Below are 17,657 nucleotides of genomic sequence, written 5' to 3' on the forward strand. Positions count from 1 at the left end.
AGCCATCGATGTTCTTGTTGGAGGACTCTTCCTATTAATGCCGGCAGTCCTCTAATCTTACTAAAGTTACTGTGACATGTTTAGAACCGGTCTCAGAACTAACTTCGCTAAATCTGCCAGTCCTAAAGCTTTAGGTGGAAACGTGGTCAATAGGTGAATGAATTAAATCATGTATTGCCCACAACAGTATATCTTAGTGATATGAGCACTAATTGCAAAGTATTGTATAAAACTTTCATTTACAATATAAATTTAGGCTGGTAGCCGATGTGGGCACAGCAGTAAAGAAATAAATCTGTACAAGTGTCCTGTTAGCAAACTGACTAGAGCAACAACTTATCTTTGGGGTTAAAAATGTAATTCGTGTACAAAGTCCATGAAAAAATGTAGGGAGCAAGATTGTTATCAATGCGTGCGGCAGAAATTTTACATAGCTTCATTGGTTATTAAAGTTAGCATTGCATATTATGTATCAGTATAGATGAAAAACAGTAAAGGGGCGTTATTTTGCTCTTGGTTTCTAAGGATTTAACAAAATGTCTCCAGGCGTACTTTGAGACGGCCAATTTCAGTTGAGCCAAAGACTTGCGAGCATGCGGCATGGTCACTGCTTCTGAACAGGTTCGTCACAACATGTCACCAGGGCGCCAAGCTGGATTTATTTGGATGTTACTTGTGACAAACTAATGGGCTATATGCAGAATCCAGCAGCTGGAGGCACATTTTTTTCCTCTTCTGGATCTTGCACCGTTCCAGACATTGAGCAAGTTTGTAAAACTCTTCTCCAAGCCGATATGGCCCTGTTAACATTCAGAGCAGAAGCATTCCTCTGTACCCTTGCTCTCACCTTTCCACCGGCAGGCAGATTTGCCAGATGTCCCAACATGACTGGGTCATCTCAAGGTGTCCTATGGGCAGCGACCTAGATTCTGGCTAAGACGCATCCACGGGGTTTGGATTAAGCCACAATGAGGTTATCAGAGAACACGGAGCTGATGGAGTCGACATCCGCCTTGCCTCTGTTGGCTCTCAGGATCTTCTCAGCCACTGCGTGGCTGGGAGGGAGCAGTTTCATTTTCCCATTTTGGCCTTTCAGCGGCTCCTTGACGGGCTCCAGGAAGACCACTCGTTTGCAAGTGCTGGCTTTCCTCTCGGCACCCGCCTCATGCAGTGGGGTGGCGCTCAGGATGGAGGAGTGGGCGCTGCTTTCGTTCGGTTTTCGGTGCCTGTGCTTGGACTTGCACCAACAGCGGCAAGGTGTCAAGTACAGATAGATCAGGACTAGAATGATGCTAGCTAGGCAGGCAGAGAGAGTGGTAAAGGCCGTGTTAAAGGTGTGTGAACGATGCTTGGTGTGTGTAAAGTTGTGCACCTTCAGTGTCACCTCGATCGTCTCGTTGAGCATGCGTCTGCTGTTAATGGCTATACAGGAATAGACCCCTGCATTTTCGGTCTGCACCTCTTGAATTTCGAGGCTTCCATTCAATAACACCTCCAGACCCTGCCTTTGAATGCCAGACTGCAATGTTTCATTCTCGGGTGTGACCCACAGGACGTTGGTGGCGGAGTCTAGGATCTTGCTGTCACAGTTTATAACTACCCTGTCCCCCAAATAAGCCTCGTAGAGCACCCCCAAAGCGTGGAAAGAGCCATTCACGGCACTGTTAGAGCAATTCAATAGATCATCATGGATCAGCAAAACACTGACACTTCTCTTGGCGTCGAGCTGAAAATAACATCTATAATCTTCCTTAAAATCCACCGCCGATCGAAACTGCCTCTTATACCAGTAGGTGACCATTGTGTAGAAAGAGCAATCGCAAGTAAATGGGTTCGCATGCAGATACAAACCACTCTGCAGCTTCACCGGCAGCGCACTCAACTGCAGGACTGGTACAGATGTCAGTCTATTGAAGGAGAGGTCTACGAGTTCGAGAAGCGGGAGTCTAGACCCGCCTTTGAGGACCTGCAGTGGGAAGTGGGAGATCAAGTTCTGACTGAGATACAGTTTATGAAGTTTGTACAAACCCTCAAAAGCTCCGCTGCTGACTTGGGCGACCTGATTGTTGTACAGAAGCAATATCTCCAGGGAACTCAGCCCTTGAAAGGATGAGTTGCTCAAACTTTTTAACTTGTTGGAGGACAGGTCCAGATATCTGAGTTCAGGGGTGGACCAAAATGCCCTCTTGGAGAGGAAGCCTATACTGTTGTGATTGAGGATGAGGGTTCTGAGTCTGTCCAATATGGTTGGAGTCCAATTAGAGCCAAGTCGGCTGATTCTGTTGTAGCTAACATCCAAACTGGTCGCAACTTTGTACAGCGTCCTTGGCACATTGGTCAGATTCTTATTGGTGCAAGTAATGATATCGCTCGCACAGATGCAGACCGGAGGGCAGACGACGGAAGCGTTGCCCGCCAAACTGGCGCAAAGCAAGAGCAGAGCAAATCTTTGGGTCGCTGAGTTGAACCCTCTGAGAACAGAGATGGCAGGGTGCCGGGAGCACATGATGGCCGTCTCCCAACCGTCTTCCAATGGGCCCTGCAGTCGGATGAACGTGAAACCAATCCCGCAGGACTGAGGGTGGCACTGGGGAAAAACAAACATCACCAGGTTCATCCCAGGTACTACAACTGAAACAAGCAGAGTAAAATTAGTACAGCGTCTTTTTTAAAAAGAATATTCAGAAAATGAACTGCAACATTTTCTTGTGAGGACAGGATAATTTTATCAAATATATGTCAATAATAATAGTTCATAATGTTTAATACCCGAAATTTACCTTCCAAGTAAATCTTGCACAATGATCAATGCATGAATCTCTTTATTCATACTTTAGCTCTAAAAAAATTCCACAGAAATTATTTCCAACTCCAGTTAAATTCTAACTCACCAAAGAGAGTTAAAACAACCAAGAATCACAGAAAGGGTTAACTTCGTGACGAATTTAAAAATAAAAATAGTTTGGGATTAATGTAAAGTGATAGTGAAAGTCTAGGGCATTTCTTTTTACCTTAAGTCTGGAGAGAGAGAGAGAGAGAGAGGTCTGCGCGAAAGATCCGGGTGATGGTTGATAGCAGATCATGGACATTTAAGGTCTGGGGAATTGACCATATCTCCTGGCGCCGTTGCGAGCTGGACCTTAGTCTATTTCTCCCCATTTTCTGAACTTTGGAAGTAGAGCCGCAGAGTAGACCCTGCTCGGATCCTACCTCTCCCGTGTTCCATTTTACAGCACATTGTCGAACGCGGCACCAGCGAGACAAGTGGCGAGGCTGCAAGTGACGGCTGGCCCATCTTCAGATCACCGAGATTTGGCTGAACACAGCAGGGTGGAAGCCTGTCAAACGATTACAGATGCAGATCGAAGGGGGGGGGGGGGGTGGTGAGGCGGGGGGAGGAGTCGATTGGCAGAAAGTACTGGAGCTTTCCCCCCACCCCTTAGTGTTTACCGTTTTTTTTCATGCTGAATTTCCACAGCGGTTTGATTTCGCTGCTGCTCCGCTTTTGATTGGGCCTGCAAGCTAACTCGGCCAGAAAGCAATGTGTGGGTTTCAGGCGAGCTTCTTTAGGCATAGCGAACGCTCACACAACCAGCAGCAAGTGACTTAGAGTGATCAACAGGAGGTTTCTGTCTATCAGGAATCAGAGTAAGAGACTAATTAACATGCTACGTGCTAGCCCCTCGGTCACAGCAACCGGCTCTTGTTGCTAAGATTCCGAACTGTCATCTGCAGGAAGTGTTAGGTTTCAATAAATGACAAGCTATTCAGAGATAGATAGTCTTTCCTGTTAATATCATTAACAATGAATGACTTAAATGGCCTACTCCAGGTATTTTAAAAGACGTAGTCTGGTTTAAAAATATTGGGTTTCGTGGCTAGTGCCAGCCTATACCTAAAACGGGATGAACCGAGAAAGGTTGCTATTGTTACAGTCTGTGCACTGATGATACTGCATCTGGCAGTGAGGCTGATAAACTCCATACACCGACATAACATAAAAGGAAGTGAAAACGGAAACAGGCAAAGTAATTTCTTTTAACCAAATCCGTAAGTTGCTCATATATTTATAGCTCTTTCAATATCGTTTGCATATTCAATTACCATGTACAGTTTTCTATTATATAAGCAAATAAAAATAGAGTGTGTTTGGGGGTGATCAAACAGTCCGTATTCTGTAAATGGGGTGTGAAATAGCTTCATCCTTTTCACAACCCCCTTTTTTTATACCTAGGCCATCTGATTTCCAAATGAAAATAATGTCCATTGATTTTAAGAGCACAATAACATTATAGTCAGTACTCTAAAAGAGCATATGTTGTTCAAATTAGAACTATATAAGGTAAACTATTTACAATTGGCTAAATATTATAAGATTCAACAGTATATACACACTACATTTTCAGCCAATCAAGGCCAAAATGCTTAAGGAAAAGTCTCAAATAGACTTTTTCCTTAAGCTGTAATTTTTTTTTCATACCTTATTCAGATGCTTTACCTTGATGCAAAGATTACGTCTTTTGTGCACCTTTAGTTATTCCAACGCTTGTTACAAAGAAATGTTTTAAAGCATAGTTACTGTTATACTGTTGGTAAACAGGAACAATTTGGCCTCATATACGCCTCCTACAAACAGCGATGAAATAATGACCAGATAATCTATTTTTTGTGATGTTGATTAAGGCCAGGACACCAAACACTTTCTCAAAATAGAGCCCAGGGATCCTTACCATTCAACTGAGAGACTACACCAAGTTTCACCTGAAGACAATATCTCTAACGATGCAAAACCCCCTCAGTACTCATATAGAGTTTATCGAGTTATATAGCATGGAAACAGGCCCTTTGGCCCAACTGGCCCATGCGACCAAGATGCCCCATCCAAGCTAGTCCCATTTGCCAGTCTTTGGCCCACTAACCTTCTGAATCTTTCCAATTCATGCACCAACATCTGTTTAATTTTTATTCAGCTTTTCTGGAGAGGAATTCAAACCATGGCTTCTGGACTCAGAGAGGCCACATTGCTACCAACTGACCCACCACTGCACAGCTGTTGAGATATCTTTTAATCCAAAGTGTCACCATATGGCAAAGCACACAGAATCTAATAGAAAATGTGTGCAGTACTCCAGGAAAAATAGCAGGATCTAACATTGATAAATTTGTTATCAATTTCTTAATTTTGTTTTCCTTGAACTCTGCCAACTTCTGTGTTGATGGTAAACTTTCCTCATTTTGCCCCTTCTCCATGCATGCACTTACAGTTTGTTTTGCACACTATCTTTGTTTGCTTGCTTGGTATTGAAGCCTCCAATAGACTTTATTTGTTGTAACCAGTTTTCTTTGGAAACTAAAACTGCAGAGATGGCCAGGCACTCCCAAGGTTACCAAGGCAAAAAAACACAAACTCTCTAGACTGGCCTTGGGTACCTCTCTATACCTGTCTATACCTCTCGCTGCCTTGGTGAAGCAGCCAGCATAATCAAAGACCCCGCCACCTGGGTCATTCTCTCTTCTCTCCTCACCCTTTAGGCAGAAGATACAGGAGCCTGAGGGCACATATCACCAGGGCTCAAGGACAGCTTCTACCCCACTGTGATAAGACTATTGAACAGTTCCCTTATACGATGAGACGGACTCTTGACCTCATAATCTACCTTGTTAGGACCTTGCACCTTGTTGTCGACATGCACTGCACTTCCATGTAGCTGTGACACTTTACTCTGTATTCTATTGTTTTTACCCTGTACTACCTCAATGCTCTGTGTAATGAATGATCTGTACGAGTGGTATACAAGACAAGTTTTTTCACTGTACCTCAGTACAAGTGACAATAATAAACCAATACCAATATCAATACCAATATGGAACCTTGTTTGATCCAGATTTCCTGATTTTGTTTCACAATCGCAGCATCTACAGTACTTTGCTGTTTGTTCACAATGTTTATTTCATTACCATTGCAATTACTGGGATGTTAACCTCAAAGATATTCTCTCCCCCCTCTTCCATGTGTTCTTTTAACCCTGTTTATCTCTTGCCCTTCTTGGCTGCAGTCATATCAGTTGAAGTCCACTTTCACAGTTCCCTGATTGGAGTTTTTCAACTGGCTTTAATTTCACTCATGATCTCTAACATCATTGTGACGTTCATCGGAAAGCTCTCACCAATACCTCAATTCCACCCTCCCAGCTACGTAACATTGCTTGGATGCTTTTGATCTTTTTCTTCTAGAGCATCCATTCACTTTACTTCAGAGTTATCCAACTCCCAGTTCTGACAAAGGGCCACACTTGAAATATCTTGTTTGTTCTTTCAACAGAAGCAGAACATTTCCAACATGTTCTGCTTTCATTTTATACTTACTTATCATCAATATTGTACATCATTCTCAAAATATTTATCAAAATTTCCTATGGTAAGCAAGTAAGGAAGCATTTCTAAATTTTATGTGATGTTTCCCAAGTAATTTGCTGCTCCATTTCAATAAATTTGAGTACATTTATTTCTAAGCAAAATTTATTGGTATTGGTATGATGGGTGTCAAAAATTCTTAGTAGAATTGCAGGCTAGTATCAATATTACGATTAAACAATGTTTGAGGTTTTCAACAATTTACTTCATTATTCCTTATGGTCAGTCCCAAACAGTTAGGTTGATAAGGTAGTCCACTGGATGTTGCTATGGCAATAATCACAAGTTGGCTTACATCAAAATAAAGCTTTGCACTCCTGATATCTGAAGAGTAAGCCTATAAATATACATAAACCAAACTTTTCAAATGAAATACCACATCACAATAAGTCAAGAACAAAATCTAGCTAGATCAAGGTGTAATTCAAATCTTTAGGTACATTTTAATTCCCACCTGAGTATTAAAATGATATTGCAAATTAACCATCCATTTTAGAAACTATCTGACTTTTATTACTACCTAGATCAATTCTACTTGAACTTTGAATTGATTTGGTTTGCATTTGAATTGATTTAGTTTCTGTTAATCTATTTTATAATTGGGCTGTAAATATAGTCTGCCTTAATGTGCACATTAAACATACTTCAATTTTTCTTGAATGCTTCCCCTAATTCCTTCCCTTCTACTAGAATCTGATTCATGCTGTAGTGGGTTTCCATGCACTAACACCACACTCGAGAGACTATTCCATATGTGTGAGCTGGGACAAACTGTTTGTTTGAGGGTGGAGATCACAATCTTATGCTGTGCTCAACTAACACCAACAATTATATATTTTACAAAACAGTTAGGAGTGGGTGCAGTGACTGTTTTTTTTTCCCTTTTGTTTCCTCTCTGGCCCAGAAGCTCAGTTCCATTCCCCCACTGGTCAAGCAGAAATCAATTAACACAGCAGAGACTAAAGAGGTTGAACTTGGTTGCAAGCTGATTTCTGGGGCCATGACAACAGCATGCACCCAACTCAAGGAAAGCATCGTGTTATAGCTTTTCTATTTGTTTAGGGAGGTTCTTCAAAGACCATAACACTTTTTCTAACTGTGTTTTCAGATGGTGCTGAGAGAAAAAAGAAAAGCTTTATTATTTTTCATATATCATTAAATGTTAAGTGGCTATAACCTGGCAAAAAGTAAACAACTTTTTTTCTAGTTTACCAGCCAGGTTCATCTTTCATCTTTGATGCAGCGCTGAATTCACTGACTAAAATGGTTCAGCTGCTGTTTTCAAGGCCCTGCTAATGATTTATTGGTATATTTATTTGGTGCAGGGTAATATAATGACAGCATAAATAAGTAAAATGTGCTGAATCTCCCATCAAAGGCCAAAGAAGAATAATGATGCAAATTTTAGAAAATATTGTTCAAATAACATTGTAGTAATGTACTAACCCATATCTAATATCACAGCTCACTTTTATTAAGAATAACAATCCAACTGAACTGCTATGATAGAATTGTTCTTACAAAGTTACAGCATGGTAGCTATATTGTGCTGTTTTCACATTGTTATCACTTGAAAGTAATGGCTGTCTAAACCAGTAGGGTAGACTTGCCAGATGGGTAGACAAGGTTAATGCAATTACAAAAATGGTTTAGCTCAACTTCATTGGATGCCATCCAATTTTTCATTTGGGCATTATATGGACAAAGAAATGTTCATCAGTTTTATGTGAATTATGTGATCATGTCATTTGGTTGGCCACAAAATTTTCCAGTATTTACACCAAATGGAGTGCTCATTCATCTACTTATGTACCTTTTCTAAGATCTTCCAATTTATTTGCAAAAATGGCACACCATACTGTTCGGAGACATTAAGGTGCTCCACTGTTGGAAATGCATTGGAAGATCTTATATTTATAGCAATACCCTAATATTTATCGCAAAACATTGAGCCCAATCATTAATTGTTATACTTATTTCCTTCCTACTTTTTACATTGGACTCTCTGCTATGAGTTCTGGTCATTTTGCTGGTGAATCCAAGATATTGGGACATTGGATACCTCAGTGAGATTTCCTTTATGTTTTTGGAGAAGAAATAGTGGGGTGCTTGTTAGGTAAGAGAGAGGCTGTGTTAACCTGCCAATGTCTTCCTACACATTGATACAGCTGGAGCCTTGTCTGCCTCCCTACACAAGCATCAGGTTGCCAATGTTAGATGCAGAAATGTGCCACTTGCCTCAAGAAAACTTCCCCCTACAGCTTGAACTACCAGTGCTGGTTGTGATCAGCTGTGTCCTCATCTCATCTTCTCTATCCCCTTTGAGGTATCTGCCAATGATATCTTCAGGAGTAAGTGTACAAATGAGAAAACACTTCTTGTTAGTGCTTCATTCGGCACCACTTCCTGTTCTTTAGCCTGTCACAAACCAGCAACAAAAGAAACACACTGAGCATGATTCAGTGTTAAAAACTATTTTATTAATCACTACTTATGATAATACGTAAAATAAAAGTTAAAAAAAATGTTAGTATGTTAGAATTCAAGAATGTTAAACCTCGAATGTTAACCCCAAAACTAAACTCTTCGTGTGTGTGTGTGTGTGGGTGTGGCAAAGTCCAAAACTCCCAGTTCCGGAATGGTTCTTAAAGTTCAGTTCCGCAAGCCATAAGGTGAAACATGAGCAAGGGCTTCTTCAACAACCACCGTTGTCTGAAGATAAGATGTAGATGTAGAAAAACATAGAGAGAGTACATACGAAATCCAAATGTTCCACGATGGAACCCAAACGACACTCCAGTGTTTACTCGGTAGTGACTTCCTCACCCCGAAAAGCATCCGAACCTGTTTCCTTCTACAGGTCAGCAACAAAGTGAACTCCACCGGATTACTTCCAACTTCCATACATGGATTTCAGTGGCAAACACAGTTATTGTTTCTCATCCATCGATAGAGAAAACAAGCAGGCTGGTGTCTCTCTCCCTTCTCTCTCTCTCTCCTTCTTCTTCTGCCTTCTTCAACAACGTCATTACATCCTTTATTTTCTATTGACGTAAGCACGCCCCACACACACATACACACACACTCTCTATCTTAAAGGGACTTTCACTGAGTTCGTAACACCTCCCACCTAAAAAAAAATTTTCCCAAGAAAATTTTAACCGCGCATACAATTAGTAATGTTAATAATTATCATGCTACACAACTACAGACTATCAGATTAGTACAGATACATGTTTCCCATTTAACATTGAGAAAGACAATCAGCAATCACAAGCCATTAAAAAGGGATTTCAAAGGGAGTGTTAATTTACATTTCTTGCCTATATATTTAGAACATAGAACATAGAACAGTATAGCACAATATGGGCCCTTTGGCCCACGATGTTGTGCCGAACTATATGAACATCTCCTCCATGATCAATCTAACCCTTCCCTCCTGCACAGCCCATATCCCTCCATTTTTCTTACTTCCATGTGCCTCTCTAAGAGCTTTTTAATTGTCCCTATTGTATCAGCCTCTACAACCACCCCTGGCAGTGTGTTCCAGGCATCCACCACTCTCTGTGTAAAGAACCTACCTCAGACATCTCTCCTGAACATTCCTCCTCTGACCTTAAACAGATGGCCTCTGGTATTGGTGATTACCACCCTGAGGAAAAGGTGCTGGCTGTCCACTCTATCTATGCCCCTCATAACCTTATAAACCTCTATCAAGTCACCTCTCATCCTGCGTCACTCCAAAGAGAAATGCCCTGTATTTATTATAGGAGAAGTAGGCTTTGCTGGGGACTTTTATTGCTTCCTATATGCTTCGCAAAGGTTGAAATAAAGTCCATAAGAGCTTTCGTAATAGCTATTGAGATTTTTATCCCTTTATATTTATCCTTTACACATTAAAAGCAACCAATGATGATAAGCTAGCTGGGATTTCCCTGAGTTATGGTTAAGTTACTGGATCAGAATCCAGACACTTGAATTTGAATCCCAGCATATTAACTGCGGAATTTAGATTCAAATAATTGAATACACTTGGAACAAATAAATTAATATCAGTAATGATGATGAGGAAACTACAGTTTGTTGTTAAAAACTCACCTGCTTCATAAATGTCGTTTGGAGGTGGAAAGCTTTGATCCTTACTTGGTCTGGCTTGAATGTGACTTTAGGCCGACCAATGTGATTGACTCTCCAGTTTGGGTACAATTTCGGATCAGCAATAATTGCTGGCACTGCCAGCAATGTCCACATACAAGAAACAAAGAAATAAAACTAAGTCTCTCCAATGAATTCCAAATCAGTATTTGATTATGTACCAGAATCAGGGACTGACAGTACAAGGCTTGGGTGCTGATACCTTGCCACCTGATTGGAGGAAGAAAGATAAAATCCACCTTGAACTGCCCCACTACACTGCTGTCCAATTAGGGAAAAGCATAACTCTTTTGGATAATATTCAAATGCCAGTGAGATTTACAAGCCTATAAGAAGTCAATGATCCTGATGGCCCTCTACTTTAATAAAAGATTTAAGAGTTCAGGTTGGCCCTATGGAGTATGGCTGAGTCATTCACAACAAAGGTTCCAGATTCAGCCTCTCAGTCCCTAATTAATTATCTCTGCTTAGCCACAACAGCAGTGTGGTGTTCTGATAAGATTCAGCAGCTGTAGGTTGGTGAAGGGAAATCCTGATCATCGTCCAGCAAGGTCTGCAGGTACTGCATGTGTTTGGGAGAAAATAGGAACATTTTAGAAATAAGATAAGATATCTTTATTAGTCACATGTACATCGAAGCACACAGTGAAATGCATCTTTTTGCACACAGTGTTCTAGGGGCAGCCCGTAAGTGTCGCCACACTTCTGGTGCCAACATGGTATGCCCATAACTTCCTAACCCGTACGTCTTTGGAAAGTGAGAGGAAACCGGAGCACCCGGAGGAAACCCACACAGACACGGGGAGAACATACAAACTCCTTACAGACAACAGCCAGAATTGAACTCGGGTCGTTGGCGCTGTAATAGCATTACACTAACCGCTACACTACCATGCCTGCCCACGGTAATGGTGTTACATTCTCACAATCCTCTTTACCACTTCAAACAAAACCTAAACTTTATTGAAGGGTTCAAAGTAATGCGTTTTTTTTTATTACAAAGTGAACAGAAAATAACACTGTCTGAAAGAAGGAAGGCATTCAATGTTCATTGGCAAGGTATCTTAACGGTGTTTCTAAACAGGATGTGAATGGGACATAGAAGACGTGGTCACAATGCATAGATGACAAATCAAATCTTATAGAGTCAGACAGCATACACAGAAATGCTTCGGCCCACTCAATCTGCACTGACCATCAAGCACTCATTTACAGTAATTCTAGACTCATCTCATTTTGTACTCTCCCCACATTCCCATCAACTCCCCCCAGATTTTACCCCTTAACTACACAATAGGGGAAATTTACAGTGGCCAGTTATCCTACCAAACCTCATGTCTTTGGGACGTGGGAGGAAATCCAGAGCACCTGGGGGAAACCCAAATGTTCACAGGGACAACATGCAAACTCCACATGGAGAGCACCAGAAGTTCGGATTGAAGCTGGGTCATTGGAGCTATGAGACAGCAGCTCTAGCAGCCTGTGAGTGCTGTAGCCCAGCTCAGCTAATGGACCATCTCATCACATCTTGCATTTGATACAAATTTGATGGAGATATTTTAGAGATAATCCCATGCAACAGAATGCCTTGTAATTCTGTACGAATGGTATGCAGGACAAATTTTTCACAGTATCTTGGTACAAGGGACCAGTAATAAACCAATACCAATACCAAATCTTAATTTATAAACACATGCAAAAAGAAGTGAGCAGTTGTTTCCTCTGGTTAGATGAACAGTAACCAGAGAATAGGATTTAGGGTAATAGTCCGAAGAACTGGAGGAAGGTGGGAAACCTTTAACACAGTGAAAGCAAATTCATTGTCAATTTTTTAAAGGGAATGGGGAATGAGCAAGGGAATGGGACTATTGGATAGATCTTTCAAGGAGCAAGAGTGGGCACGAATGAGTCAATTGGCCTCCTTCCAATTGTGATTATATAACTATAATCTATGGATTAGTGAGCAGAGATAACATGATCATGCCAACCATCTCACCAATGGATATCAAGCCTTGTGTGATGAGGTTGATGGGAAGCTCTCTGCAGATTCCTGGATGGTAATTTTGTTCTCCAACATCACTAACAAAGATATAACCCAAAAACCAAAAGTGCTGTCTGTTACTATGGCAATAATCTGCTGACAAAGAATACTTTCAGAGCATCCAACTAACATTAAATCAGATAAATTGGACTTGCAGCCCTATCATTCATATTCACACAGAAAGCAGAATTAATGAAACAGTGCATAAGTAGAAAGCCAAATGGCAAACCAATTAGACCCACTATGTACAAATTTTAAATTATTCTCATGTATTGTTTTGGGCAGTAAGGCTAGGTAACAGGAAACTACTATGACATGATAGAATATTTCATGATTTGCATTTACTTAGGTGTGACCTGAAGCTGTATCAACCTGTTCCAGGAAACATATAAGATCCCAGTGCAATTCTGAAGAAATCGACAGGGGCCTCTTACTTGTATACTGGCCAGCTTTTATTCCTCTTAGCACCTGGTCAATACTTGCCTGTGGGAGCTTGCTGTGTACAAAATGGCTACTTGAATTCCTACACTTCAATAGGTGGCACAGTGGCACAGATTATAGAGCCACTGCCTTGCTATGCCAGAGACCCGGATTCAGTCATGACCTTGGGTGCTGCCTGTGTGGAGTTTGAACGTCCTCCCTGTGACCACATGTGTTTTGCCTGGGCGCTCTGATTTCCTCCTACAACCCAAAGACATACAGGTTGGTAGGCTAATTGGCTACTGTAAATTGCTCCTAGTGTATAGGTAAGTGGTAGAATCTGGGGTGGGGGGAGTTACTGAGAGTTTAGGGAGAATAAAACATGGGATACGGGTGGTCACTTGTCAGTATGGATTTGGTGGACCAACGGTACTGGTATTGGTTTATAATTGTCACTTGTACCGAGGTACAGTGAAAAACTTGTCTTACATTCCGTTCATACAGATCAATTCATTACACAGTGCAGTTACATTGAGTTAGTACTGAGACCATTGATGTAGTACAGGTAAAAACAATAACAGTACAGAGTAAAGTGTCACAGCTACAGAGAAAGTGCAGTGCAATAAGGTGCGAGGTCACAACAAGGCAGATTGTGAGGTCATAGTCCATCTCATTGTATAAGGGAACTGTTCAATAGTCTTATCACAGTGGGGTAGAAGCTGTCCTTAAGTCTGGTGGTACGTGCCCTCAGGCTCCTGTATCTTCTACCTGATGGAAGACGAGAGAAGAGAGAATGTCCCTGGTAGGTGGGGTCTTTGATTTTCTGGCTGCTCCACCAAGACAACGAGAGGTAAAGACAGAGTCCAAGGAGGGGAGACTGGGCTCATTTCTGTGCTGTGTCTCTGTGATTCTTTGAGGGGAGGGGTGTCCAACATCTTGGCCAATGAAAGATGACGCAGCAAGGTTAGTCTGGCAATGGTGCTTAACATTAGAGTGGTGCATGGGCCTGTGGCTACAGTGTGAACATTTGTTACTGTCTTTTGTGTTTTCAGGGGAACATATTCCACCCCTTGTTGCCAACAATGATTAAGAAACAGTTCGAATAAAAAGACATATGTAACAATAACCCTGTGTTTCCTTGTCATGTCGAAAGTTGCAGCTGGATAAAACTTTAATTAGGCCACATTTGGAGTATTGTGTACAGTTCTGGTTGCCGCATTACTGGAAAGAGGCTGGAGACTTTGGAGCGGGTGCAGAAGAGGTTCACCAGGATGTTGCCTGGACTGGAGAGTAATAGCTGTAAGGAGAGGTTAGACAAACTTGGATTGTTTCCGCTGAAACATCGGAGGCTGAAGGAGAAAGTATAATGATGAGAGGCATAGATATGGTAGGTAATCAGAGTCTTTATCCCAGAGTGTAAATGTCAAATACTAGAGGGCATAGGTTTAAGGTGAAAGGAGGAAAATTTAAAATAGATGTGCGAGACAAGTTTTTGGCACAGAGAGTGGTAGGTGTCTGGAATGGGCTGCCAGGGTAGAAGGTAGAAGCAGATATGACAGAAATGTTCAAGAAGCATTTAGATAGACACATAAACAGGCAGATGGGATTAGTTGGATTGGCATCATGGTTGGTGCAGACACGATAGGCTGAAGGGCCTGTTTCTGTGCTGTACTCTTCTATGTTCCGTGTTCTATGTAACAAGTTGCAGAGCAACCTTGGAAAGGATTTCCAAGAGATGAATTCCAGCACTGCAGAATAATTGGCAGTTACTAATCCCACCAGCAGGGTGAACTCCGCTGTAGTGAGAGAGAAACCAAATGGAGAGCTAGGATCCAGATCTCTAGGCTTATACTAACTGCTGACAAATGCAACACAAAAGAGGAAGGATCCCACTTCTGGGCGATGGTGTACACACCAGATGGGGAGTTACATCAAGCCCAGAAAAAGTCACAGCTGGTGCTGAGGTGAAGGCACCAAAGGGCAAGGAACAACCGAGAAGCTTTCTAGAACTAACTCACTGCATAAATTCTTTCCTTTCTCTAATGTGAGAACATATGGGTAATCTGAGAGAACCTGTGAAAGATGCTGAATACCAGTCATTACAATTCCATGAAATGAATTTTAACAAACTTAAGGAGGTGGTGCACATTGAGATGAGCCTATCATTCCACAGCAGAAAAACAATGCAATATTTTGCAGGTAGATGGTTCTGTTAAAGTATGGGAACAGCCTTAACACAAGATGGCAAGCTAATAAAGCACTCATCTCAGTGGAAACAAGATACCCCAACACTGTAAGAGGCTGTTTAGCAATCATGTATGAGTGTGAGAGATTCCACACCGATCTCCACAGAAGGAAATGTATAGGAGAAAATGATCACTTACTCTGAAGTAACGTTATAAGAAAGTGGAGTGACAACAAGATTACAAAGTTAATTCTTGAGGCTTAAGAGTCTGAAATACAAGGCAGCAGTAGAAGTACACAAACTTGTCGGTTGCCACTGGCGAAACAGGAGATGAGAGATCTAAGTGTGAAGATGCACTGTCAAGCAAATGCAACGTCAACAAATCTGAATAAGATCAGAGAAGAGACTGATAAAGACGAGGAGTTACAGACGTTTACTTGGCATGTGATTTAGAGATGCTGATAAAGATGAAACAGACACAACCCAGCTTCGACATGGTTGTTGGTCAATCAGAGATGACATCTTACTGGAAGATGCAGTTTTAGTGCCTGGGTAGAGGATCATCATACCCAACAAATGCAAACAGAACTACCCCAGGCTACATAGGTATAGAGAAGTGCAGGCTGAGACCTAGATCAGCGGGTATACTGGACTGACACCAGCAAAGATAAAAGAGAACAGTGTCAACATACTCTGTATGTGAGAAGTACAGAAATACACAACAAAGAGGAGGTGAGGCTACTGCAATGTCTCCTAGATCATCACCATCCATTAAAACACAGCCTAGAATACTCTGCTATCCCAGTTACCACCATTTTGCAGAGAGCTGATTTGTTACAACGTGCTTGATCCTCCAGTACAAACACCCACGGGGTAAATATCCTCCTGTAAAAGACATCCACTTGGGCAATGAACCACATGTTGTTGTGAGGTGAACCTGGATTGAACTCCATCCTTACCCCACCGCTGCACACTGCCGTACTGAACCAGCCCCTCCCCACTGCTGCACACTGCCATATTGAACCTTCCTCTCCCCTCCCCACTGCTGCACACTGCCGTATTGAACCCTTCCCCACCTCACTGCTGCACACTGCCATATTGAACCTTCCTCTCCCCTCCCCACTGCTGCACACTGCTGTATTGAACCTTCCCCTCCCCTCCCCACTGCTGCACACTGCCGTATTGAACCTTCCCCTCCCCTCCCCACTGCTGCACACTGCTGTTTTGAACTTTCCCCTCCCCTCCCCACTGCTGCACACTGCCGTACTGAACCCTTCCCCTCCCCTTCCCACTGATGTTTTGCTGTGCAGAGACCCTGGAGCGAAGCCCTGTTTCCGCTAGTGTGTTTGCAGCATTGAATCTCCTCATGACTCAGTGTGGACAATGCCACCCTAGACCAGCCATAGTGAGGGCTGACATTGGTCTAGGGTGAGCCCTAGTGCTGAGGTGTGGAGCCCAGGTCTGTATTCTGGTTGGCTCAGTGAGTGGGACTCGTTCCTGAGGACTGGCAGTGCCTGTGTTGGGAAACCACCTGGATTTTACTGGATAAGATAGAAGCCACTGTGTCCCCCTCTTTGGCTTGGCTGTTCAGCTCTCCCCAATTCTATGGTAACAAACTCACCGGCGGTGATGTGGGAGACTGTAGGATTTGGATAGTCTACCAAAGTCAAAGTCAAAGTCAAGTTTATTGTCATATGCACAAGTACATGTATGCACAGGTGCATTGAGAAACTTACTTGCAGCAGCATCACAGGCACACAGCATCAGAGACTCAACATTCACAAGAAAAACATAAATTATACAAAATTGTACAAGAAGGAACACAATTAGAATGAAACAAAGCCCTTTGTAATGCAAAGTTGTTACAAGGACAGGTGTTGCCAGTCCTCACCAATGGCCCACACTCACGGAACTGGGCAGAGTGCTGCCCAAAGCCCCAGATCTCATCATCTACTCCCGCCCCACCCAACACCAGCCCTCACTGACAGCCTCCAAACACTGGGGGTGAATCATTGCTGTGAAACTGTCAGCTGAGGGCTGGGGTTCATTTGCACCCAACAGAGCAGTGTGCAGTAGCGGGAAGGACAAGGGTCCATACCTTGTTCCCGGTGCATCAGTGCTGTCGATAACATCTCTCCCCATACATAATGTTATAATGACTTTAGCAATGATTGATGCTTTAGCTCCTGGGAATGCGTCCTGTCCCTAACTCAGGTACAGTCCAGTATCTTGTAGAGTACTACTTCATGCTTCCTTTCATCAGAACCATGAAAGTCTTTTGGACAGCATTGTTGTGCAGCTCAGTGGATCGACTGCCTCATAGATCCAGTGATCTGGGTTCAGTCCTCATCTCTGGTGCTGTCTGTGTGGAATTTGCACATTTCCCTTGTGACTGCACAGGGTTCCTCCTGGTGCTCTTGTTTTCTCACACATTTCAAAGAC

At 42.4% G+C, this 17,657-nt stretch overlaps 1 protein-coding gene across 2 annotated transcripts; it reads right to left on the minus strand.

Moving 5' to 3' along the window:
• Positions 1 to 513: 513 nt before the first annotated feature.
• LOC127578480 (amphoterin-induced protein 2-like) lies at positions 514 to 3,222 on the minus strand. Of its 2 annotated transcripts, none has more exons than XM_052030559.1 (2): positions 3,012 to 3,222; positions 514 to 2,587 (listed from the first exon to the last, which is right to left on the minus strand). In XM_052030559.1, exons 1-2 carry the CDS (start codon positions 3,087 to 3,089, stop codon positions 959 to 961), a joined length of 1,707 nt encoding a protein of 568 aa, XP_051886519.1. In that variant the 5' UTR covers positions 3,090 to 3,222; the 3' UTR covers positions 514 to 958. The 2 variants fall into 2 exon arrangements, with proteins under 2 accessions (XP_051886519.1, XP_051886520.1); XM_052030560.1 differs by having other exon boundaries at positions 514 to 2,631; positions 3,012 to 3,144.
• Positions 3,223 to 17,657: the final 14,435 nt, after the last annotated feature.

The sequence above is a fragment of the Pristis pectinata genome, chromosome 15 (genome assembly GCF_009764475.1).
Source record: "Pristis pectinata isolate sPriPec2 chromosome 15, sPriPec2.1.pri, whole genome shotgun sequence".
Classification (NCBI taxonomy): Eukaryota; Metazoa; Chordata; class Chondrichthyes; order Rhinopristiformes; family Pristidae; genus Pristis; species Pristis pectinata.

What these genes read in the sequence shown, in the direction of transcription:
- LOC127578480 (XM_052030559.1), bottom strand. Translation starts at nt 3,089, where the DNA reads ATGTCCATGATCTGCTATCAACCATCACCCGGATCTTTCGCGCAGACC. An exon ending in TCTCTCTCTCCAGACTTAAG is followed by an intron (nt 2,588 to 3,011) that starts GTAAAAAGAAAT and finishes GTTTTTCCCCAG; the next exon opens with TGCCACCCTCAGTCCTGCGG.